General features: G+C 55.5%; 1 protein-coding gene across 4 annotated transcripts; it reads left to right on the top strand.

The window, feature by feature from the left end:
• Positions 1-100: 100 nt before the first annotated feature.
• On the top strand, positions 101-24,793 carry Fscn2 (fascin actin-bundling protein 2, retinal). Of its 4 annotated transcripts, XM_045158015.1 has the most exons (8): positions 101-112; positions 4,150-4,276; positions 10,696-10,936; positions 14,426-16,897; positions 22,990-23,146; positions 23,604-23,725; positions 24,279-24,446; positions 24,521-24,793. In XM_045158015.1, the coding sequence occupies exons 4-8, from the start codon at positions 16,072-16,074 to the stop codon at positions 24,724-24,726; spliced, it is 1,479 nt and encodes a 492-aa protein (XP_045013950.1). In that variant the 5' UTR covers positions 101-112; positions 4,150-4,276; positions 10,696-10,936; positions 14,426-16,071; the 3' UTR covers positions 24,727-24,793. The 4 variants fall into 4 exon arrangements, with proteins under 4 accessions (XP_045013950.1, XP_045013951.1, XP_004655322.1 ...); XM_045158016.1 differs by lacking the exons at positions 101-112; positions 4,150-4,276 and adding an exon at positions 4,428-4,520; XM_004655265.2 differs by lacking the exons at positions 101-112; positions 4,150-4,276 and having other exon boundaries at positions 10,916-10,936; positions 14,463-16,897.
• Positions 24,794-25,630: the final 837 nt, after the last annotated feature.

Below are 25,630 nucleotides of genomic sequence, written 5' to 3'. Positions count from 1 at the left end.
CGCGTGCCCGAGACCCCGCGCGGACCCGGCCTGGGACGACCGCGCCGCGCGGGGAGGTTCAGGCTGCGCCCCGAAACTGCAGGGCTCCCGGGCGGGCCGCGCCCGACCTGGGGTGAGTCCCTGTGGCCCACGCCTTGCCGGGAGTTGTGCGCTCCGCGCGCCCCAGCGAGCTTTCCTTTTACACACTGCAGAGAGCTGGGCCTGGGAAACCCGTGCCCGGCTGGGGGAGGGGAGCAGGGTCCCCGCCAGCCGGGCTTCAAGACCCACGGACTCTTCATCTCTTCCCGCTCACATGAGGGGTGTCGCCAGTCTCCCCAGAACGCCCACGATCACGTAGGCCCCTCCGTAGGTCTGAATGTGCCCAGATGCGGCCTCCGCCTGAGGTTGGGGGGGTCACTCGACCCTCATCATCTGAGGAGGTGGTGTGGAAGGGCTTTATTTCATCCTGGGGACATTCTAGGGAAACTGAGGCAAGGAAGGACTCCTGACCTCCTGAAGTGTCCATCCCTAACCCCGCACTGTTAGGTTGGGCGAGCCATCTCTCCACTGTTTATGTTGCTAGAAAGGACCGGGGTCCAGCTGGGTTTGGGACACAGTGCACCAACCGACCCCAGGTCCCCTTGCAGGCAGGCTAGCCTGGGCCTCGGTGTCCTCCCTAAGAAGCGGCACTAGGAGACCTGTCACCTTTGGCGGGGTCTTGGCCGCACCTGCTGGCGCGCTCCCTTGATTATACCCCAAGGGGAAGCTGGCACTGTGGCTTCCTCGGGTTTATTTGTAAGCTTCTGAAATTGCTCAGTGTGGAATTAAACCGCGGGGGAAGGTACTGGGGGAGGGGCAGCAGTGTGGAGGCGCTGGACTCGCCCCAAGGTCACGGGGCATTCAACATGTCCCTGGCAGGTGTGGGGGGCGGTGCCGGGCTCCCCTCCAGCCCATACCCCAGCGCTCTGTCCTGCAAGGTCAGCTCGTGTCCCCATCTGAAACGTGGACACAACACTCAGAGGGCTAGGCACTCAGCCCAGTTCACCTGCCCGCCACAACAGTCACATTGTCACCAGGGCCAGCGGGGAGGGTGCCCAGTCTTCCCAGGGGCACCTAGCCAGCAAGGCTGTCAAGGTGTGTGCACCACCCATGGGGCGTCGCCTCCAGAAAACCCACAGGTCTGTCCGACCACTCGGCGGCGGGGGGGGGGTGTTCCATAACTTGGGCGGGGGTCCCGAGACGCGAAGTGGACGGTATCCGTCCGCCGCCTGGACACCATTCGCCCCGCCCTGTCTCCTTGGCTGCAGCTGCAGGCGCCCGGCCCCCCTCGCGCCCGGCTTTCTCCAGGCCGCCTTTGTCTGCGTGTGTGCCGGAGGGGCGGTCGCGGCTCCCGGAGACCCGGTTTCCCCGCGGGGCGCTCAGGGGTCCTTCCGGCCGGCTGCGCCTCCCCCTGCCCGGGGCGCGGCGGGCCCAGGTGCGGCCCAGGTGTGCGGGGGGGGGGGGGCGGCGGCGGTAGCGCCGCCATATTTGGCGATGTGGACCCGCGCCCCGCCCGCCCGCCCGCCCGCCGCCCCAGGCCCGCGGCCGCCGTGAGTCACGGGGGCGGACGTAACGGACCGGGCGCCGGGCCGCGCTCCTCGCCTTATTTAGTCAAGCAGGCCGCCCATTGGCCCGCGGGACAAAGGGGCGGCGGCGGGGAAGCCCGACCGAGCTCGGCGCCCCGGGCCCACCCGGGCCCTGGAGTGCGCCCGAGGCCCCGGCATCGCCGGCTGCGGGCCGGGCGGCCCGCGGGAGCGCGCGCCCGCAGAACCCGGAGCAGTGGGCACGCTGTGATTTTTTTTTTTTTTTTTCTGTTTTGCAACTGGTCATCCTCGGCCTCACCCAAGGTCACGTCGGGGCCGTTCTGGGCTGCGCTGAGGAAGCCCGTGGGGCAGAGTTGCCCCACCTCTCTTGGAGCGGGATCCAGCCTGGCATCCCTTGGGGACCGAGTGAATGTGGCTGCCCCTGGCCTCCTGTCTCACCGGAGCCAGGGGCAGCAGTTGCCAGAGTGGGTGTGTCTTTCCTTTGTAAGAAGGAAGAGGCAGCTCCCAGAAACCGTGTTGTGTTTTCTGTGCCAGCTTTTTAAAAAATATATATATATATTTTTTATTTTTTGGTTTTTCGAGGTAGGGTCTCGTTCTGGCCCAGGCTGACCTGGAATTCACTATGTAGTCTCAAGATGGCCTTGAACTCACTGCGATCCTCTTCTGCCTCCCAAGTGCTGGAACTAAAGGCGTGTGCCACCACTCCCGGCTTTTTTTTTTTTTTTTTCAAAAAAATTTATTGTGATCTTACTGGATATTTTCATTTCATAGTCTGCTCATTTAATGTATAAGAAAACAGGCTCAATGAAGTGAAGAGTTATGTGCTGGAGCTGAGACAACCCAACATTCCACTCTAAATTAAGGTTCTCTGCACTCTTGGAGTCCTGGTCACCTCACCTTCACACCACCTTCCAGCTGGCTGGGGGCTTATCGAGCAGAGGGAACAAGGAACCATGAGTCTCCCTTCTCCTATGCTGTTCCACCCATCAGGAATGCCCACCAGATTCTGAAGTAAGACATTAGAGCAGGTGAGACCCAAGTCAAGTCTGGATATTAAGTACCAAGGTCTCAACATTATCATGTATTAGCTCTGCAACTTTTCTGTAAGCCTGCAATTATACCATAACAAAAAGCAAACATTTAAAACCGAGGAAATCAGTTTACCTACTCTGAGCTCACATCCCTGTTCTCTCAGCCTGTGGATCCCATAGAACCATGATTCCAAGCCCACCGTCCAGCTTCCTGTGGTTTGTCCTGGCTGCTAGGAGGCCACCTGTAGGGACCTGTTCTCAGAACACTGCCCAGATCAAAGCCCAGAAGGACCAGCTCGCTCTCCTGAGAGTTTAGTGAATGTCCCCGTGCCAGGAAGCTCTGGACCGGCCTCCCCACTGAGGAAGGCTCCAAGCCTGTTAAACCAGTGGTGAAAGGGAGGCAGTCAGGGTCAGGGTGGAGAGAACCCAGTCCTGTTACATTCTTGGAAGTCAAGGTTCTAGAGGGGCCGTGCAGGCACTCCACATGAAGCTTGGTGAGTTAACCAAGTCCCTCCTCCAGCCCTGCTCTAGGCTTTGGGAGAAGAGAACGTCCTGCCCCTCCAGACAGGTCCTCAAGAACAGTGGAGGCCTCTGAGATGGGACACCAGGCCACTGGGTCTGCTGTGTGGCCTCAAACCTGTTTTCTGTGAAAGGGGTAAATGGACAAGCCTTGTGAAGGTGTGTGACCCATGTATATTATTTATTTGAGAGAAAGAGGGGAGGAAGAGTGAAAGAGAAGAGGCAGATAAAGAAAGAATGGGCACACCAGGGCCTCCAGCCACTATAAACTCCAGATACATGCGCCACTTTGTGCATCTGGCTTTACATGTGTACTGGGCTTTGCAGGCGTGCCTTAACTGCTAAGCCATTTTTCCAGCCTTGGGTAGCCTTCTTGCAAAGACAAGAGGTCTGAGGACCGGCAACCCCAAGAACCCACAGGCCTTAGGCCTTGATGACCCAGGTGTTTCCATTTTCACTGATGAGTGAGACTTAACAACTCTGTGTGTCAGACCTGAGGCTGGGTAGCGCAGCTTGTGGCCGTTCTCCCACCACACACTCCCAGATCTAGCTGAGGCCCTCAAAGAGACTGGTTCATTCCTAAGGGCCTCACTACCCTACCCGTTGGCCCTAAAGCCTAAAGAGTGCCTGCCTCCTTGGCTCTAGAACTGTCTGCTCTTTACTCTGCTGTTGGGAAGTGTGGTTGGTAAGCAGCACACACTGGGAGAGTGAGTGTGTCAAGAACACTCTGACCCCTCCCCAGTGGCCAGCACATCCTGGAGCTGTCATCGCCCCTGCAGTTTTTGTTTTGCCTTGTTTTTGGATGTAGGGTCTCACTCTTGCCCAGGCTGACCTGGAATTCACTACGTAGTCTCTGGGTGGCCTCGAATTCAGGGCGATCCTCCTACCTCTGCCTCCGGAGTGCCGGGGTTAAAGGCGTGCGCCACCCCTGGCTGCCCCTGCAATTTTAGTCTCTGCATTCTCTTCCAGCACCGCCAAATCCAGAAGCAGGTCCCCATCTTTCTCTGACTCCCATGCCTGTCTGCATTTGGTTCCAGGTCAGCCTCATCCCCTGTCGCATGTGCCACTCCTGTAGGCTGGCCCCTAATGTCTGCCTCTTGCTGCCCACGAGGACTACACGTGGGATCCCAGCTGCTCCTTGGCTGCCACAGCCTCAAGATCTGAGTGAGTCCTCTCCCCAGGCACTTGGGCTCCTGTGGGCCGCTCTGCCCACTTACCCCACTCCACCACCTGTGCTCTGGCCCCTGACCACAGCCTGGCTGCCCCCCTCCTGTAGGGTCCCAGCATCCCACGGCTGGCTTCCAGACATGGCCACTGAGTCTTCACTTACTTGCCGTGCCCCTGGCACAGACTTCTGTAGTACAGCAGCTCTGGCCTTGGTGGAGCTGAATACTCTCACCTGAGACAGGTGAGGGTGGGATGGAGGGGTGGGGTTCCCAGCTCTGGCCGACTTGGAGGCAGAAGGGGCCTGGGCTGAGAGAGAGCCTAGGAAGTGGGGCACATGTAGGCGCAGCTGCACCCAGACCCCAGAAGGCAGGAGGGAACTGTTGTTGGAAAGCTGGGAGGATAGGGAATCCCAGGCTACATTCTTCCCAGGGACCCATGCTCTCCTGCCTCCCTGCTTGGTTACGTTTGGGGCCATCAGCCCCCTTCCCCATAAGCCAGGGAGCAGCTGCCTGGAGGCTGGGGGAGGAATGCTTGAGAAGCCCACGGTTAACCCTTCCCACACCTCCTGCTTTAGCCGCCGGCTGCAGGGAGTAACCTGCAGAGCTAGACGAGGTCAGGGCCCCGCGTGACAGGTGTATCACCCCAGGAGGCCTGGCTCTTCGCCTAGGACAAGGAGGCAGGCCAGGGCCAGACAAGGGCAAGAGGCTGCTGTTCTGGACGCTCTGTACCCCTGCCACTGTTCCAAGGACTACAGTTGGGGTACCCAGAGTTGGAGGGAGGTGATGGCTGGAGTTGAGCCGAACACCAGGAAGGGGAACTGTGGCCGTGGCTTCGTCCCTCCCCCCAACCCCGTTCCCCATGGCAGGAGGCCCGGACTGGTCGGATGTGGGCCAGTCGGTGCGCCAAGGGGGCTCGCGGGCCGAGTCGCAGCATGGTGTGGGGTCAGTCCACGTGCCAGCCCCGCCGCCCGCGTGGGTTAGCGCTGCGCTCGCGCGGGGAGGCTGCCTGGGCGCCGGCTGCGGGGCGCGGCCGGGCTTCCAGCGCCGGGGGTGGGAGGGAGGGAGGGCGAACGGGGACCCCGCCCCCCGGGCCCGAACCTGAAGCCTGGGGCCGGCAGATGGCGCCCTCGAGAGGGCTTTGGGGAAGCCGCCCTTTCTCTCGTGGGCCGCAGGGTCGCCGCGTCCCCCGGGTCAAGACGGGCCCCGCGGCCACTAGCCGGGCGGGCGGGCGGGCGGGACCGTGCGCCGAGGGCTCGCTGACTCACCGCCGCCGCCGCGGTGACCGAGGCCGGACCGGGGGAGCGGCGGTGACCTCAGCCGGGGCTGACGCACGGGGAGGAGGTGGGGCGGGCGGCCCGCGCCCCGGCGGGGCAGGACGGGACAGGGCAGGCCTGTGGGGCGTCCGAGCAGCCCGCGCCCCCGGGGACCCCGACGCGCAGGCGGCCGGTCCTGGGGAGTCTCGCTGGCGCGGGAAGTTCGCCTCCAGGGCCCTTGCTAGGCTCTGGCTTCGGCTCATCCCAACGCTGTCATTTCCAAGAACACGAAACGAAGGGGGTGGCTCAGAGAGTGGACAAGGTACTTCGAGGTCACAGCAGAAAGTGGCCAAGAGTGAATGGGTGGAACTCGGAGTCCCCATTTCCCGTGGTGACAAGTTTTCCTGTCTTCCTTCCTTCCTTCCTCCCTTCCTTCCTTCCTCCCTTCCTCCCTCCCTCCCTTCTTCCCTCCCTTCCTCCCTCCCTCCTTCTCTTTCTTTTTTTGGTTTTTCGAGGCAAGGTCTCACTCTAGCCCAGGCTGACCTGGAATGCACTATGTAGTCTCAGGGTGGTCTCGAACTCCCAGCGCACACCCGGCTTGCTTGCTTGTTTGAGGCAGGGTCTGGTCTAGCTCAGGCTAACTTGGCATTTACTCTGTTGCCCAGGCTGGCCTGGAGCTAGAGGGATCCTCTTACCTCAGCTTCCTGAGTGCTTAGAACACAGGAATGAACCACCATGCCTGGCAACTTCCTTGATTTCTAATCTGTGGAGAAATTTTTCTTTCTTTCTTTCTTTTTTTTTTTTTTGTTGTTGTTTTGAGGAGATTTTATTAGAACTTAGTTGAATCGCTGCATATTCATATATGCACACTCGGTGATAGTGATCATACCATTTTTAGATTAATATTAATCCAGAAGTATAGAAAGGTAGATGATTTATTGAATGGGCTTTACCAAACTAGAAGCTCACCTTGTTTCTCTTACTGAGCTATCAAGTTCCATTGAAATTTTGAGAGTGTGCCAGCCATGGTAGCGCACGCCTTTAATTCCAGCACTTGAGAGGCAGAGGTAGGAGGATCACTGTGGGTTTGAGGCCACCCTGAGACTGCATAGTGAATTCCAGGTCAGCCTGGACTACAGAATGAGACTGTACCTCGAAAAAAAAAATTGAGATTGTAAGATGTCTAAATCAAAGGCTAAGAAAAAGAAGTGTAATAGGTAGAAGGAAGATAAAAGATTAAAAGGGACAGTAGTCAAACTGATACTAAAACTGGAGCATCATCAGTTTTCCATATGATCCCAAGGCATGGATAGAAGGGCTTAAAACTTTTAAAGGCCAAAGAAAGGAGAAAATATAGTTGTTACAAGACTTATGGATTACAAAAGATGAAAAACACCTAAATAGTGCTCAAGAGAGTAGTAGTATTTTCAAATTCTTAAAAAGGAGAAAAGGGGCTGGAGAGATGGCTTAGTGGTTAAGTGGTTGCCTGTGAAGCCTAAGGACCCTGGTTCAAGGCTTGATTCCCCAGAACCCACGTTAGCCTGATGCACAAGGGGGCGCATGTGTTTGGAGTTCATTTGCAGTGGCTGGAGGCCCTGGAGCACCCATTCTCTCTATCTGCCTCTTTCTGTGTCTCTCAAATAAATAAATATAAATAATTTTTTTTAAAAAAAGAAAAAACTTTCTTCCAGACTTTAACAAAGATAACAATTTTCTTGGTATTTTGACGTTAAATTAAGCAAAAGTTTCTTCTGAAATTATAGGAATTTTTCTTTTTAAACTTTTATTTTGAAGTAATTTCAAACTTCCTTGGTTTTAAAGTCTCTGTAACACAGTTACCATTCTCTGCTTCCGAGGACCCAGCATGATATCCTAACATTACAGCATGTTTTTCCTAGGAACAGGTCATTGTCTTATGTAACTGCACCACAGTGATCAACGTTGATCTGACAATGTTTAATCTGCACTGTACTTTAGTAATGACCTCGTCCACTAATGTTCTCTGTAGCATTTGTTTCTGACCTAACCCAGGAGCATGCGCTGCATTTTATTATCATAAACTCATATTTTAAATTCCCAAGGCCTCTCCCATTGTTCTGTCTACTGTTTAGCATTAATTGTAGGGAGACTGCAGGAAGCAGGAAGTGGGGGCACACCTGGAGTGGAGTAGTGAGGCTCCATCTCCATGGGAACCATTTGTCACTGGCAGTGACCTAGAGCAGGGCTTGCCTCAGCCTTCCACAACAAATGGCCTGTTTCTGTTTTGCCCTTGAGGTCAGCGATGGAGTTCATTCCTCTTGAAACTTCAGCAAGGTTTTTGGCATACAGTAGGTACTTAATAAGAAGGCTGAACCAGGCCTGGTAGCACAGGCCTGTCATTCCAGCTACTATGTGGTTCAGTGGTTAAAGGTGCTTGCTTGCAAAGCCTGCTTGCACAAATTCAGTTCCCCTCCATCCATGTAAAGTCAGATGCAGAAGGTGGCACATGCATCTGGAGTTCATTTGTAGTGGCAAGAGGCCTTGGTGTGCCCATCCATTCTCTGTCTAACATCATGTAAAGCTGGTACACTGTATGTATCTGCAATGGTGAGAGTCCCTGGGGTACTCCCCCACATGCATAGATAAATTAAAAAAAATAAAAAATAAAAATAAAGGGCTTAGCAGCCAGGTGTGGTGGCACATGCCTTTAATCCTAGCACTTGGGAGGCAGAGGAGGATCACCGTGAGTTCAAAACCACCCTGAGAATACATAATGAATTTCAGGTCAGCATGAGCTAGAGTGAGACCCTACCTCAAAAAACAAACAAACAAACAAACAAAAGGCTTACAGATGCACAAAGTGGTGCAATGCGTCTGCAGTTCATTTGCAATGGCTAAGAGGCCCTGGTGCACCCATTCTCTTCTTGTGTGCCCACTTTCTCTTTTTGTTTATTTTTTATATATTTTTAGAGAGAACCCATGGGAGAGACAGAGGCAGGGCTTGGTGGCACATGACCATAATTCCAGCATGTGGGAGGCAGAGATAGGAGAATTGCTGTGAGTTCGAGGCCACCTTGATACTACATAATGAATTCCAGGTCAGTTTGGGCTACAGTGAGACCCTGCCTCAAAACAGAGCTAGAGAGAGAGAGAATTGGCATACCAGGACCTCAGCCACTACAATCGAAGTCCAGACGCCTTGAGCCACCTAGTGGGCATGTGTGACCTTGAGATTGTCTCACCTTTGTGCATCTCACTTACATGGGATCTGGAAAGTCAAACATGGTTCCTTAGACTTCACAGGCAAGTGCCTTAACTACTAAGCCAATCTCCAGCCCTCTTTCTTTCTCTCTCTTTTTTGAGTAGGGTCTCACACTAGCCCAGGCTGGCCTGGAATTCACTATGTAGTCTCAGGGTAGCCTCGAACTCACGGCAGCCCTCCTACCTCTGCCTCCCCAGTGCTGGGATTAAAGGCCTCCTCCTAGCCCTTAAAAAAAAAAGCCAGGTGTGGTGTTGGACGCCTTTAATCCTAGCACTGGGGAGGCAGAGGTAGGAGGATTTCCATGAATTTGAGACCAGTCTGGGACTACATAGTGAATTTCAGGTCAGCCTGAGCTAGAGTGAGACCCTACCTCCAAAAACAACAACAACAGCAACAACAAAAATAAAAGGCAAAGGCTTGGAAGTTGTTCAGTAGTAGAACATTTGGCCTTTCATCCAAGAGTCCTAGTACTGGGGGAAAATGGTTGGGCTGTGGAGATGTCTCACTGGTTAAAGGCACTTGCAAAGCTTGACAGCCCACAGAAAGCCATATGCACAAATGATGCATGCAAGAGGCCTGGTGCATTCATTGTTATTTTCTGTCTCCTTGCAACTAAATAATTTTCAAGATTCTGTGACTATTTGTTATGGAGAAAAGGATTCCCATTCATATGGAATGAGCTGAGTCTGCAGAGGAAGATGCCCAAAGATGGGGGTTGGGCAGAAGACTCCATGGCCACCTGCAGAGTTGAGAGCTCATGCTGTCCACATAAGTATGGCTACATCTGTGGCTGTGCACTTGTGTGTCTGCAAGCAATGGAAGTCAGTAGCCATCTGTCTTCTATGCTGAATCCCATGTAGTCAGGAACTTATGTTCAGATATCTTGTAAATGCTCTTACTAATGTGCAAAAACCCTGAGGTTCAGAGTTGAGGAGTGGCCCCTGTGGTCACCTATAATTCTCTCCTGTGCCCTTGTGTCCATCTCAAGACTTTTTAAAAAAGATTTTTAAATTTTTATTTATTTATTTGTTAGAGACAGAGGGGAAGGGAAGGAGAGAGAGTGAGAATGGATGCACCAGGGCCTCCAGCCATTGCAAACGAACCCCAGATGCGTGCGCCTCCATGTGCATCTGGCTTACATGGGACCTGGAGAATCGAACCGGGGTCTGTAGGCTTTGTAGACATGCACCTTAACTGCTATGCCATCTCTCCAGCTCCTGTCTCAAGACTTTTGGCTTTGCTGGGACCTTGGGTTTTCTGACAGAACAAAGAGGTCTGAATTCTCCCCATCCTTGACTTGACCTCTGAGGTACCAAGCACAGCCCCTTGTCGTGTTACAGTTTTACAAAGAAGGCCAGACTACAGCACAGCTTTTAACTGGACAAGAAGGGAACACCCACAACACCAATTTCAGTTGCTTTTTAAAAAAAAATTTCCAAGTAAAGTCACACTCTAGCCCAGGCTGACCTGGAATTTACTATGTAGTCTCAAGGTAGCCTTGAACTCATGGAGATCCTCCTACTTCTGCTTCCCTATTGCTGACATTAAAGGTGTGTGCCACCATGCCCGGTGCAAAAAAAAAAAATTTTTTTTTTTTTTTTTGGTTTGGTGAGTTGCTGCTGTTTGTGCAAGCCTCATGCCTTCCAAGCTACATCCCCAGCAAAGAGTATTTTCACCTTATTTGGTATATATATGCCTATAATCTTAGCCCTGGCAAAGTGGAGGCAGGAGGATATCCAGTTGAAGACTAGCCTATACTGACTACACAGGGATGCTGTCTCAAAACAAACAACAACTAAATAAAACCCAAGTGTTCAGTGAGCTGCCTTGTTGGGGTGGCTGTGAGGGCGAGGGTGTGGGGTCGGGCGCGCACTGTGCACTTGAGGCCTGGGAGCCCTCTCCCAGTGCTCTTCATTTCAACAGACGCCCCTTGCTGAGAGGAGCCTGTCACCCTAAACTAGGCCTGCGGGCCTCAGTAAACCAACCTAGACCAGAGTAAGCGAAGAGCAACCTCCCGGCCGGTGTGTGTAAACAGACCTGAGGAGCGCAGAGCCAAGCATGAAAAATTCAGAAGCCCAGCACGGGAGCTGCGTTTCCGTGGGAGGCCAGGCTCTGGGCTCATGCCAAGATGGACCCCGGGTAGGAGCAGATGCCATGCCCAGAGGTGAGGAAATCAGGGCTATGGCTGTGCCCAACAGCCTTCTGCCCACATGGTGGCTCTATCTCACTGCAGGGTCAAGGAGCCTAGAAGACACCAGGGCTCCTACAGGGGCTAGCTGTGGGACTGGAGGGGTGTTGACACCAGCCCGGGCAGCAGCTAGGGGCAGGCTGGGGCGCTGCTGTCAGAAGGGTGGGGGGCCGGGGTTCTGATCCCCCTGCAGGGCTGTGAAAAGCAGGCCCTGGGCATCAAAGCTGCCGGCTCTGTTTCCCACTTTCCAGGGCTCTGGGCCAGCAAGGAGAGTCACCCAGCCCCTGCTCTCGGAGGCTCGTGCCAGCTCACACCATCAGCAACAGTGTTACTCAGCACCCAGCCTGGCACATGTGCTGGTTGCCATGGCAGCAGGCAGCAAGTAGGCAGGAGCCCAGGTTGGGCTCTAGTGTCCAGGCCACTCTAGATAAGGGGGACCTTGGGCTCTTCCCCTGCTAGCCCCATATGGGGCTGTCTGGGGGTCCTCCAGGGGCCAAGGTGGCCCATCCCCCAGCCTCCTAAGAAAGAAGAGCCAGATCTAGGATTAGGCACCTAGGGCCTGGGGAGCTTCAGGATTTTGTCTGCTCTTGCCCCACCTGGATTTTCACCAAAAGTGGCAGCAGCTCAGGTCCTGGCCTTGTAGCTGGCAGACTGACAGCTGAAGTGATCCCTGTCTTCTGAACCCAGCTGCCACCAGCAGAGCCTGCTCCCATGCCCACCCACAGCTGGCTGCTGTGTGAATTAGGGGCTGAGGCACTGCTCGCCCAAATGGCCGCTCAGTGCCCATCACCCAGGAGCACTCCTCCCGCAAGCATGCATGTTTAAGTCGGTGCATCAGTTGGCCTAACATCTGTGCCCAGGCTTGGTGCAGCAGCCTCAGATGGACATACTCTGGGCATACTGTCTTCCCCTTGGGGTTCAGGGTAGAAAAAGGAGGGCTCTACAATGGCAATGGCTGAATGTTCCTGGAGAGCAGCATGAGTAGGCCATGATGGCAGGCACATTTGTGCACCCTGAGTGAGAGAGGGGCTTTGTCACCCAAGTACCCTGTAGAGGGCTGGAGGACCCAGCCTGCTGTGGGATCTGTGTGTAGTATTCAGCTGGGATGTGACCAGCATCCTGGAAAGAGGCTTCCCTTAAGAAGTGCACAACCAGGGCTGGAGAGTTGGCTTAGCAGCTAGGCGCTTGCCTGTGAAGCCTAAGGACCCCGGTTCGAGGCTCAATTCCCCAAGACCCACATTAGCCAGATGTACAAGGGGACGCATGCGTCTGGAGTCCATTTGCAGTGGCTGGAAGCCCTGGTGTGCCCATTCTCTCTCTCTCTGCCTCTCTCTCTCTCTCTCTCTCTCTCTCTCTGTCTGTCACTCTCAAATAAATAAATAAAAATGAACAAAAATATTTAAAAAAAAGAAGTGCACAACCAGCAGGTGTAGTGCACACCTTTAATCCCAGCAATCAGGAGGCAGAGGTAGGAGGATCACCATGAGTTTGAGGCCACCCTGAAACTACATAGGTCAGCCTGAGCTAGAATGAGACCCTACTTCAAACCACCCCCAAAAAAAGTGCACAACCAGGGCTGGAGAGATGGCTTAGCAGTTAAGGTGCATGCCTGCAAAGCCCAGGGACCCATGTTCCATCTCTCTCCAGATCCCAGGTAAGCCAGATGCACAAAGGTGAGGCAAGTGCAAGGTCGTACATGCCCACTAGGTGGCAGAAGCGTCTGGAGTTTGATTACAGTGTCTGAGGCCATTCTTTCTCCCTCCTTCAGTCTGTCTGTCTTTCCCTCTCACTCTCTCTAAAATAAAAAGAGGGCTGGAGAGATGGCTTAGCGATTAAGGTGCTTGCCTGCAAAGCCAAAGGACCTTGGTTCGACTCCCCAGGACCGACATAAGCCAGATGCACAAGGTGGCACATGCATCTGGAGTTCATTTGCAGTGGCTTGAGGCCCTGGTGTACCCATTCTCCCTCCCTCTCTCTCTTTCTCTATTTCTCTATCTGCCTCTCTCTCTCAAATAAATGCATAAATAAAATAAAATTTTAAAATAAAAAAAGAGGGCTGGAGAGATGGCTTAGTGGTTAAGCACTTGCCTGTGAAGCCTATGGACCCTGGTTCAAGGCTCCATTCCCCAGTATCCACATAACAAGGTGGCACATGCATTTGGAGTTCATTTGCAGTGGCTGGAGGCCCTGGTGCACCCATTCTCTCTCTTCTTTCTCTCTCTCTGCCTTCTTTCTGTGTCATTAATAAATAAAGAAAAATAAATAAACAAAAATTTAAAAAAGAAAAAAAAAAAAAAAAGAAGTGCACAGCCAGATTGCCCTGCTTAGCCGCTGAGGTGTAAGGCAGCATCACCAGGGGCTGGGCTGGTTCAGCGGGTGACTTACGGCCGCTCAGCCTGGCCCTGGCCCTGGCCCTGTGCATCTTCACACACGGGTGAACACAATACCTGGCTCTGCCTGCAGTGTTACATCTTTCCACAGAGCCTATCATTGCACACACATCAGACCCTACATCAATCACAGTAAGCACCTACTGTGTGCCAGACACACAAGTAAAATATTCCCTTGGGGGACAGTAGGTAAGAGCCTTAGGGCCTACAGCAGAGGCCCAGGTACAGGGCCCTAAGCAAATTACCTTCCTCCAAGGAAGTCTCTCACAGCCTAGCAGTAGCCTTTGCTCACACTCCTGTCAGTGCCAATAGCCCATGCCATCTGGAGCTGTGAGGTCCCAGAATTGAGGGACCACTGTCACTTTTGGCTCTGCCACTGAGAGGCTACCCAGGGCCAGGCCGCTTAGCTCCTGGCGACCAGGCCTCCTCCTATGGGCACTTGATGCCAGTGAGCCTTGCCAGCGCCAGTCAGGCTAATGAGGCTGTTATGCCAATCAGAGAGACAAGATATCCTGGGCTTCTCTAAAGCCTGACTGGATGTTGCTGGGATATATGGGTACACCCCACCCCTAAAGCCAAACTAGTTAATTCCTTGGGACCTGATTGGAGACTTCCCCAAACCAAGAATATTCCTTTTTTCTTTTCTTTCTTTCTTTCTTTCTTTCTTTCTTTCTTTCTTTCTTTTTTTTTTTTTTTCAAGGCAGGGTTTCACACTAGGCCAGGCTGACCTGGAAGTCACTATGTAGTCTTAGGATAACCTTGAACTCACACTGATTCTCTTGTCTCTGCCTCCCAAGTGCTGGGATTAAAGGCATGCACCACCACACCTAGCTAAACCAGGAATATTTCTTAACATAGACACTGGCCAAGGACTGTGAGGGGTTGTATACGGGTACCTGGGCATGATGTTGCCCTAGACCCCATCTCTAGGACAGTGCCTGGCACAACCTGGTCATATATTACAGTTGGTGCTGTATAAATGTGAGTGGGCTGCAGAGGTGGATGGCACTGGCTTTCTGGAGGAGCCAAGACCAGCACAGCTCGCACATGGCATGAACCCCACCCTGGCCCCAAGTTGGGGCCAGGTCCCTTTCATCTCTCAGTGTTTTCAGGTGCCTGCAGGATGGACCCCTGATGCTCTGCACGCTCCCCAGCAGTGGTCTCCAGCCTGTCCCCTGCGTGGGTCTTCATCATCACCACAGCCATGTGAGAGATGGTAGACCCAGAAGATAGGAGAAGAACTGGAGGCCATGGTTGGAAGTGGCCCTGGCCCCTTGTTCCTGCCCCCACCCCCAGGAGGCCTCAGGGTCACACACTGAGGAAGAGGACACCAAGTCTGGCTCAGGCTCCAGTTTCCCTGCTTGGCTCCCGGCCCCTGAGGCAGGTGCAGGACATAGGCAGGCAGGCGTACCTGGACAGGGTCACTGCTGCCTCCTGGATGGCCCTCTGAGTCAGGATGGATGGGGTAGATCCAGGGGGTCTCTGGGTGAAGAGATACAAGGGCCAGGTGGGTCCAGCTTCCAACGTTCCCTGAATTGTGGGTGCCATCTGCCTGCTGAATTGGGAGCAGGAAACAGACTTGGCCCTACATGGGCCCCTGAACCCAACTCTGTAAAGATCCCAAGTACAGCCCATGCAGTGGTTATCTGAGTGTAGCAATGAGGCTCCTAAAGCCATTGAGCAAGTTTGCCAAAGGATCCTGGGGTTAGCTCACCCTGCGCTCCTTGCAGAACAAGGAGCGATCTCATGTCCCTAGATTCAGTAGAGTGTACAGGAGCCCCGACAAATCCTGGCCCTTGGGTCACTGGGCAGGTATGAGCCTAGGCACACAGCTCTGGACATAGGCATCCCACACTCTTCCCTTGCACACCACACAAGCCCGCTCTTCCCAAACTAGTCAGATCAGCACAGCCAGGGAACCTGTCTCCTCCACACCGCCACACCTACATTCAGAGTCAAGGTGTCCCAGGTCCCATCCCTACCACAGGGACTGACACTCCTCACAAGTCTTAGAGTCTGCCCCAAGACTGCAGGCTGCATGCCCTTATAGCCAGAGGGGTGGCCCAGGACACTACTGCAGGCTGCTGGGTGGGGGGGGGGGGCTCACGTGCTCCTGGCAGCAGGAATCAGAGAAGCAGTAACTGGATCCTGCTGGCTGCTGAGGGTGGAGGGCTGCGATCGGGTTGCGGCCCTGCTGTGAGTTTTCCACTGAGTGGCTTTTTTTTACCTTGGGAAAGAGCTAGGCTGGGCTGGGAGTCCAAGCCAGAGGTCTGAGGGTCCCTGAAGTGGTGAGCAGGAAGGGGAAAGGCCAGGAGGTGTGGGGTCTCCAGGGTGGCCACAGGGCCCAAAGCTTGGGCTCAGGCACTTTAAGGAAAGACAAGGAAGTGGTCAGCTCTGTTTCAGTTTTGCAGGGCATCAAGCCTTGCCCTTGGTGCATCCCAGGAGCCTCTGAAATCCAAGCTGGGGGTAATGCAAGGTGGCCTCTGTTCCTAAGCCGGCACATCTCTGATCCGCCCTCCTCACCCGCCCTCGGCTGCCCAGCGGCCATGTAAGATCTGCCTGGGTGGCCAAGGCCACAGGGCAGAGGTGGCATTGGAGCAGGCAGTGTCCATGACGCTGGCTGGGCTTGGGGACTAAGGGCCAACTGAGCTGACCTGGGCCTCTGGGGGGGCCACAGGGCCCCTGAATACTCGGAGAGAACTGTCTGAGGCGACCTGGAAAATGCCAACCAACGGCCTGCACCAGGTGCTGAAGATCCAGTTTGGCCTCGTCAATGACGCGGACCGCTACCTAACGGCAGAGAGCTTTGGCTTCAAGGTCAACGCCTCAGCACCCAGCCTCAAGAGGAAGCAGATATGGGTGCTAGAGCCTGACCCAGGACAGGCTGCTGCCGTGCTATTCCGCAGCAGTCACCTGGGCCGTTACCTGTCAGCGCAAGAAGACGGGCGCGTGGCCTGTGAGAGGGAGCAGCCAGGCCGGGACTGCCGCTTCCTGGTCTTGCCGCAGCCCGACGGGCGCTGGGCGCTGCAGTCAGAGCCCCACGGCCGCTTCTTCGGCGGCACTGAGGACCGGCTGTCCTGCTTTGCCACAGCCATCTCGCCAGCGGAGCTGTGGGCAGTGCACCTGGCCATCCACCCGCAGGCCCACCTGCTGAGCGTGAGCCGGCGGCGATACGTGCATCTGTGCCCGCAGGAGGATGAGATGGCTGCGGATGGCGACATGCCGTGGGGCGTGGATGCCCTGCTGACGCTCATCTTCCAGAGCCGGAGGTACTGCCTCAAATCCTGTGACAGCCGATACCTGCGCAGTGACGGCCACCTTGTCTGGGAACCTGAAGCCCGTGCCTGCTACACACTCGAGTTCAAGGCTGGTAAGCTGGCCTTCAAGGACTGCGATGGCCGCTACCTGGCGCCCATGGGGCCTGCGGGCACACTCAAGGCTGGCCGCAACACGAGGCCCGGCAAGGATGAGCTCTTTGACCTGGAGCAGAGTCACCCGCAGGTGGTGCTGCTGGCTGCCAACCACCGCTATGTCTCTGTGAGGCAAGGTAGGAAGAATGCAGGCAGCTGACCGCCCCCTGTGTGTGCCAGTCTGCTAGCGCATGTGCTGGGCTGGGGTGTGTCTGCACACAGGGTGAGGTAGGTGGCCTGGGGGCCTAATGAGTGCTGCTAGCTTCAGGGTGAGAGGTCCTGGCCATTCTCTGGACTAGATGGGCACAGCCGAGCCCAGGGCCTACTCGGGAACTGCTCAGGCTGAGACTGCAGAGGTGTGGACAGACAGTGAGGGGCAGGTGGGTAATGGGCTGTGGCGGCCGTGTTCCTCCCCTGCCCTGCCACCTGACTTTCTGGTCTTTGAAGGAGATTGGGGGACTAGAGCAGGGCAAAGCACAGTGGGAGTGGAGCTGGAGCACCACTCCCAAATGCCTGAGCAGCGGGGAACTGGGGGGACATGAGATTACATCCAGTGTCAGACACAGGCTCAACTAGCCCCATCCAGGGCCTGGGTTTCTTGGTGGAAAGGTGCTATATCTCCACCCTTAGTGGGGTGTGGTCTGCTCTCCCAGTTTCCTGGCCATTGGTCACCTGCTTTATGTAATATCTGAGTAGCTTGGAGTGAACAGAGTCCCTACTGCCCCATGAGGAAACCAAGCATCTGAGTGAGTAGGCCCTTGCTTATTCTGAGGGCACAACCCTGGCACAGCCCATTAGGCATAGTCACTTACAACTTGGGCGCCAGGCTCTATACACTCCAGGATGGTCAGGCACATAGGATGGCTAGGAGGGAAATGAAGAGAGAAGGCCAAACACACTCTACCTACTCAGATAGCCTTCAGGCCAGCCGCAGCCAGGAAAAGGGCAGCTCCCATGTGCCCACAAAGCCCATGCACCAACCAGTGATTGTCCACCATAGAGATCTGGGTACCTTATATCCTGTACAGATGGCAGAGCCCAGCCATACCCAGGTACCTGCACCTGCAGTTACAGGCTGGTCTTGCACAGCAACAGGCGCTGAAGTCACCTCGTGAGCCCTTGTTCTGGCATGTCCTTCCTTCCCACCGCCAGTCCTATAATACAACTATACCATGAGGGCCCAAATATTTGTGGTCTTTAGTTAAGCAAGTTAGCTGGGGCAGTGGTGGTCAAGTAATTCTTGAAGGAGAAAAAAGAAGTGTTGGACAATTTAGTGGCTTACCAACAGCTTGTGAAAGAGACTCATGGGAAGGGATGACAACGGTGGTGGCCATGGTGTATGAGTTACAGTGATGCTAAAAATGGTGTGGTGGTGATGGAGGAGGGGTGGTGGGGTGACAGTAGAGGTGGATGTGGTAGTGATAGAAGAGTGGGGGTGATGGAGGGGTGTGGGGGTGATGGAGGAGTGCTGGTGGTGGGGGTGATGGGTGAGGTAGACGTGGATGTGGTGGTGGGGGTGATGGTGGAGGTAGACGTGGATGTGGTGGTGGCGGGTGATGGTGGAGGTAGACGTGGATGTGGTGGTGGGGGTGATGGTGGAGGTAGACGTGGATGTGGTGGTGGCGGGTGATGGTGGAGGTAGACGTGGATGTGGTGGTGGGGGTGATGGTGGAGGTAGACGTGGATGTGGTGGTGGTGGGGGTGATGGTGGAGGTAGACGTGGATGTGGTGGTGGCGGGTGATGGTGGAGGTAGACGTGGATGTGGTGGTGGCGGGTGATGGTGGAGGTAGACGTGGATGTGGTGGTGGTGGGGGTGATGGTGGAGGTAGACGTGGATGTGGTGGTGGTGGGGGTGATGGTGGAGGTAGACGTGGATGTGGTGGTGGTGGGGGTGATGGTGGAGGTAGACGTGGATGTGGTGGTGGCGGGTGATGGTGGAGGTAGACGTGGATGTGGTGGTGGTGGGGGTGATGGTGGAGGTAGACGTGGATGTGGTGGTGGTGGGGGTGATGGTGGAGGTAGACGTGGATGTGGTGGTGGTGGGGGTGATGGGTGAGGTAGACGTGGATGTGGTGGTGGCGGGTGATGGTGGAGGTAGACGTGGATGTGGTGGTGGTGGGGGTGATGGTGGAGGTAGACGTGGATGTGGTGGTGGGGGTGATGGTGGAGGTAGACGTGGATGTGGTGGTGGTGGGGGTGATGGTGGAGGTAGACGTGGATGTGGTGGTGGGGGTGATGGTGGAGGTAGACGTGGATGTGGTGGTGGCGGGTGATGGGTGAGGTAGACGTGGATGTGGTGGTGGTGGGGGTGATGGTGGAGGTAGACGTGGATGTGGTGGTGGCGGGTGATGGTGGAGGTAGACTTGGATGTGGTGGTGGTGGGGGTGATGGTGGAGGTAGACGTGGATGTGGTGGTGGTGGGGGTGATGGTGGAGGTAGACGTGGATGTGGTGGTGACGGGTGATGGTGGAGGTAGACGTGGATGTGGTGGTGGTGGAGGGGAGGTGGTGGAGGTAGACGTGGATGTGGTGGTGGCGGGTGATGGTGGAGGTAGACGTGGATGTGGTGGTGGTGGGGGGTGATGGTGGAGGTAGACGTGGATGTGGTGGTGGGGGTGATGGTGGAGGTAGACGTGGATGTGGTGGTGGGGGTGATGGTGGAGGTAGACGTGGATGTGGTGGTGGTGGGGGTGATGGTGGAGGTAGACGTGGATGTGGTTGTGGGGCTGATGGTGGAGGTAGACGTGGATGTGGTGGTGGGGGTGATGGGTGAAGTAGACGTGGATGTGGTGGTGGGTGATGGTGGAGGTAGACGTGGATGTGGTGGTGGTGGGTGATGGTGGAGGTAGACGTGGATGTGGTGGTGGTGGGGGTGATGGTGGAGGTAGACGTGGATGTGGTGGTGGGGGTGATGGTGGAGGTAGACGTGGATGTGGTGGTGGTGGAGGGGAGGTGGTGGAGGTAGACGTGGATGTGGTGGTGGCGGGTGATGGTGGAGGTAGACGTGGATGTGGTGGTGGTGGGGGGTGATGGTGGAGGTAGATGTGGATGTGGTGGTGGGGGTGATGGTGGAGGTAGACGTGGATGTGGTGGTGGGGGTGATGGTGGAGGTAGACGTGGATGTGGTGGTGGGTGATGGTGGAGGTAGACGTGGATGTGGTGGTGGCGGGTGATGGTGGAGGTAGACGTGGATGTGGTGGTGGGGGTGATGGTGGAGGTAGACATGGATGTGGTGGTGGCGGGTGATGGGTGAGGTAGACGTGGATGTGGTGGTGGTGGGGGTGATGGTGGAGGTAGACGTGGATGTGGTGGTGGTGGGGGTGATGGTGGAGGTAGACGTGGATGTGGTGGTGGGGGTGATGGTGGAGGTAGACGTGGATGTGGTGGTGGCGGGTGATGGTGGAGGTAGACGTGGATGTGGTGGTGGGGGTGATGGTGGAGGTAGACATGGATGTGGTGGTGGGGGTGATGGGAGAGGAGGATGTGGTGGTGGTGGAGGGGAGGTGGTGGTGATGGGATGGTATAGGTGGATGTGGTGGTGATGAAGTGGTGGTAGAGGTGGGTGTGGTGGTGGTGGAGGGGTCATAGTGGTGGTGGGGTGATGGTGGAGGTGGATGTGGTGATGGAGAGGTGGTAGAGGTGATGTAGAGTTGGATGTGGTGGAGATGGTGGGGTGAGGTGGTGGTGGTGGGGTGATGGCAGAGGTCGATGTGGTGGTGGTGATGGAGGGGTGGTGGTGTGTGTGGGGGTGACGGTATAGGTGGAAGTGGTGGTGATGGAGGCGTGGTGGTGGTGGGGTGATGATAGAGGTGGGTGTGGTGGTCATGGAGGGGTGGTGGTGGTAGAGGTGACGTAGAGCTGGATGTTGTGGGATGGTGGGTGATGGTAGAGGTGTATGTGGTGATGATGGAGGGATGTGGTGGTGGGGTGATGGTAGATGTGAATGTGGTGGTGATGGAGTAGTTGTGTTGGTGAGGTGATGTTAGAGGTTGGTTGTTATGGTGATGGGTGATGGTAGAGGTCGATTGGTGGTGATGGAGGGGTGGTGGGGTGATGGTAGAGGTGGATGTGGTGCTGTTGGAGGAGTGGTGGTGGTAGAGGTGATGGTAGAGGTGGGTGTGGTGGTGATGGAGATGTGGTGGTGGTGGTATTGGTAAGGGTAGTAGTGGGTGTTGGGCTGAGGATGTCTTTCAATGTTGAGCACTTGTCCAGTTTAAAGCCTTGGGTTCTATTCCCAGCACTGGAAAATAATGGTGGATGCAGTAGTGGAAGTGTCGGTTGTGGTGCCAGTGGAGGGATAGTGGCTGTGTAGGTTATTTCTCATCCTTTTGGCTACTCTGTGTATGACTCATCCCTTTGATGGGAGAATCCCCTACCAAGGACCAGCGCCAGCTCTCATGTTACAAGCAGATGCATCCTGGATTCATCTTCCTGACTTCTTGGCAATAGGGCTAAGGGTACCTGCCTGGCCTATCAGTTGTTCCAGACTTTGTTTTGGGAGCCTCAGAGAAGTGAGGAAGCAGGAGGAGCCGTGTGTGTGTGTGTGTGTGTGTGTGTGTGTGTGTGTGTGTGTGTGTGTTAAGGAGACAGTACCTAGGCTCAAGGTGGCTGGAGCAATGGATTCAGACCTATCCGCCCTGCTCAGTGTCTATGGAGTGGCAGCTCAGTGTGGCTGATATGTGTCACCTTCTGGTAGACAACCTTGACTATATTTCCTTGGTTGGAAGTGTCTTGGCTGGTGCCTGCACGCCTCTGCCTTCAATAGCACTGAGAGGCTGTGCTATGCATCAACCATCTGCATTTGTGGTTGCCAGTAATGGTACACTTGGCACAGACTGACTCAAGCAGTATCTCCCCTAAATCCTAGCAGGCACGCCTTCACCCTCAACCTGCCTTTCTGGAGTAAAAACCAACACTGCACAGGCAGTTCTGGCTTTCAGGCCCCTCCAAGGCCAAGTCTACTTCCTTAGAAGCAGGTGGCTGGAGGAGGAAGCAGCCTGAACAGCATGCTGTTGGAGAGATTGAATGTGGTGACATGGGGCACAGCTACATTCTTGGCCTGAAAGTTGGAGATGGTGCGATGGCTGAGGGGCAATGGGTACTGCTTTGACCTCTTTCCACCCTTGGTTCCTGAAGGGAGGTTCTTTGTTGAAATGTTACTTTTCCTGTGAGCCAAAGCGCTCATCCATGTGGGACACACCACCTGCACCTTCCTGTTGTCTCCTGCTGACTGCATGCCCAGGCTCAGGGCTGTCAGTGGTTGACTTGGTTGGCTATGGGCTCCAAACTGCTTAGGGACCAGAGCTTCCCACTCACTTCAGTGGTTGTTCCCAGGGTGACAGCGCTGGCAGGGGCGAAGATGTCGGTCTTTCCTAGGGTCTGTCAGGTGCTTCTATGCACGGCAGAGGTGACTTCCAGTACTAAGGGTGTCAGGGGACAGCCTTTGGAAGCTGGTGAAAGGCAGCAGATCTCAGCCTCTCCTCTTGGGGTCACTGCCTGGTTGACTACCTCTCCCTCAGAGCTGGACCAGAAATGATCCCATCCTTGGGGTCCCACGGGTGGGACCTCTGTTATCCTCCAGCTGGACACATCTGGCACCCCTGCGGGGTTCTACAACCTACCACACCATCCAGAGTAGCCAGGTGCAATGGAAACAGGGAGCTCGAGTCTTCATTTCTAGGTTTACAGGAAGACCTTGGGAAGGCTTTCATACCTGCATACTGTTCCCAGACATGGGGATGAATGTCCCTTCCAGGCCCCTCACAGGAACCCTAGGCAGAGCCTTGTCCTTCCTCTACAAGGACTACTTGGAGACCAAGCATATGCATGGGCTGGGCTGGTCCATAGGCCCTGACTCTGATCTGGGTTACCTGAATGAAAAGGACAAAGACCACCATTGCCACTACACCTGCCTGGCAGGTTTACATGTGAGCTATAAATAGAGGCTGCTGTAAATCCTGGGCCAAGAGCATAGGGACAAGCAGATTACCTGATTAGCAGAGTGGGGATTTTCTTGCACGGAAGGCCCTGGCTCAGGGTGTGCGGGAAGAGCTGACCAGGGATCTCTTTGGGGCTGTGTATGAGAGGCAGGCAACTTCCAAATCTCAAATCCAGAGGGCTCTACATGAGATTTCGTCTGGCTCTGGAGTTTCCCCAAACGATGCTTCCTCAGCACTTGCCTCCTACCACCCAGGAGAGGCCTAAATGCATCACCATTTTCTCTCTCCAGGAGTCAATGTCTCAGCCAATCAGGATGAAGAACTGGACCATGAGACCTTCCTGATGCAAATTGACCAGGAGACAAAGAAATGTACCTTTTACTCAAGCACTGGGGGTTACTGGACCCTGGTTACTCATGGGGGCATTCAGGCCATAGCCACACAAGTGTGAGTGCACCTGCCCCTGCCTCCACCCCACTGCTGTCACCACCAGATCATTACCTCCAATCATCACTTCTATCCCCATCACCTCTACCACCATCCCACCACTACCTCCACCATGGGGATCACTGTTCCAGCTCTGCTGACAAAGAATGCCTAGTAGGAGCCAGGCGTGGTGGCGCTTGCCTTTAATCCCAGCACTGGGGAGGCAGAGGTAGGAGGATCGCCATGAGTTTGAGGCCACCCTGAGACTAGAGCGAATTCCAGGTCAGCCTGGGCTAGAGTGAGACCCTACCTCGAAAAACCAAAATAAACAAATAAATAAAAATAAATCTTAAAAGATAAATGTATCTATGGAGGGCAATCTTCTGTCCCACTCCCTGGAACCTTAGGAGTATGGGCAGGCCAAACCCTGCACCACTATCTCCTGCTGTTCTGAGTGACCTTGTCCTGTTTCTTCCAGTTCTGCCAACACCATGTTTGAAGTGGAATGGCATGGTCGCCGGGTGGCACTTAAAGCCAGCAATGGGCGCTACGTGTGCATGAAGAAGAATGGGCAGCTGGCAGCCATCAGTGACTTTGTGGGTAAGCACTCCTTGTCTCTTGTGGGCTGTAGTGTGTGGGCTCTCCATCCAGGGTCAGGGTATCCCAGAGGCCTATCCGCCTCCCTAAGGAATTGCTGCAGTTCGCAACTGCCCTCCTTGTCATTCTAGATCCACTGGTGGTGGTGGTGGGGGGGGTTCGGGAGGTAGATCGCTGGATGTGTCACTTCCATCACTGTATCTTTGGTGAACCCTGGGAGCCTTTTACCCCGTTTATTTCTATTTGAGAGGCAGATAGAGAGTGGGCCTACCCGGGTCTCCAGCCACTGCAAACAAACTCCAGATGCATGCGCTCCCTTTTGCATCTGGCTTAGGAGGGTCCTGGGGAATCGAGCTTCCAGCAGAGGTCCTTAGGCTTCACAGGCAAGCGCTTAACCGCTAATCTGTCTCTCCAGCCCCCTGGGAGCCTTTTCAACGCCCTCCACAGTTGGAAACCCCCAGCTTCTATGAGGTTAGGCTCCTTGCCAAAGCGGCACACTAGGCGATGTGGGCTGTGGGCTTTCCTAGGGGCGGCCTCACAGCACCCTTTCCCGCAGGTGAGGATGAGGAGTTCGTCCTCAAGCTCATCAACCGGCCCATCCTGGTGCTGCGCGGCCTGGACGGCTTCGTGTGCCACCACCGCGGCTCCAACCAGCTGGACACCAACCGCTCGGCCTACGACGTCTTCCACCTGAGCTTCCGCGACGGCGCCTACCAGATCCGAGGTGGGGGGCCGGGCCGGGAGCGCGGGCGGGCGCAGGTGGCTGGGCGGCCCGCCGACCCCTGCCGTCCTCCGCAGGCCGCGGAGGCGGGTTCTGGTACACCGGCAGCCACGGCAGCGTGTGCAGCGACGGCGAGCTGGCCGAGGACTTCCTCCTGGAGTTCCGCGAGCGCGGCCGGCTGGCCGTGCGCACCCTGAGCGGCAAGTACCTGCGCGGCGGCGCCTCGGGGCTGCTGCGCGCAGACGGCGACACGCCGGCGGGGGACGCGCTCTGGGAGTACTGAGGACACGAAGGACCAGCCGCAAGCACCAGACCTACGCCACCCAGCATTAAACCGTGTTTTTCTCGCAGCTGCTGTGGGCTCGCTGCCACTTAGGGTGGGACTCAGGTGAGGCCTGGAGACCCCCAGACCGTCTGTGCCCTGTTGCTCGGCACTGGAACCCCTGATCCTGGGAAGCTCCTTGCCCTCCTAGGCAGGCTTTCCCCTCTGCCTCTTCCATCACCCTCAGGGCAGTGAATGGATGGAGTCCAAGTAGGTACGGTCCCTCAATCCACCCAGGGAGTAAGGAGAGCCTGAACTCAGGGTGGGCTCTGGAGAGGTGGGGATAACGCAGGGCTCACTGGAAAGGTTGTGGGGAGGCTTAAGAGATAGATACCCCTACCTCTTGGGAATAAGGCTCAGCAGGGCAAGGATTCACATGGCAGGGGGCTCCCTACCAAATCTTGGAGGAACAGACACTAGTAGACTGCGTGGGCCTGGGGGTCATGGAGGCGGGTCTCCAGAGTGTCTCCTTGGCTGTCAGGGATGGGTGGTGTGAGCAGGGGTAACAAGGAGGTACTGGAATAGAGGTGGCGTTTACTCCACTGTGCACTTCAATAGATAGCACAGCCAAGGCCAGTGTCTGTGGGCGGCCTTCAGCTCGGGCAGCCATCCCAGCCTGGTACTGCCAGTGCCAAGGACAGCAAGCCAACGACGCCCTGTCTGCATTCTCGGTTTCTATGTGCCCAGCATGTGGTCTGTGATGGCAAATGGGAAGGCATTAAGTGTCAAATCTGACACACAGAAGCCAGCTCAGGCTAGGACACCTCCTCCCACATAACTTCCCAAGGAAGGTGGGTGCAGGCCTCGTATGTCATGTGGTCTGGCGGGCTCCAACCTGCTCAGAGCCAGCCCTGGCCAGGCTTAC

Source organism: Jaculus jaculus, chromosome 9 (assembly GCF_020740685.1).
Source record: "Jaculus jaculus isolate mJacJac1 chromosome 9, mJacJac1.mat.Y.cur, whole genome shotgun sequence".
In the NCBI taxonomy this organism is placed as follows: domain Eukaryota; kingdom Metazoa; phylum Chordata; class Mammalia; order Rodentia; family Dipodidae; genus Jaculus; species Jaculus jaculus.
Note: the sequence above shows the minus strand (reverse complement) of the source record. Positions and strands in the feature narration are given on the sequence as shown.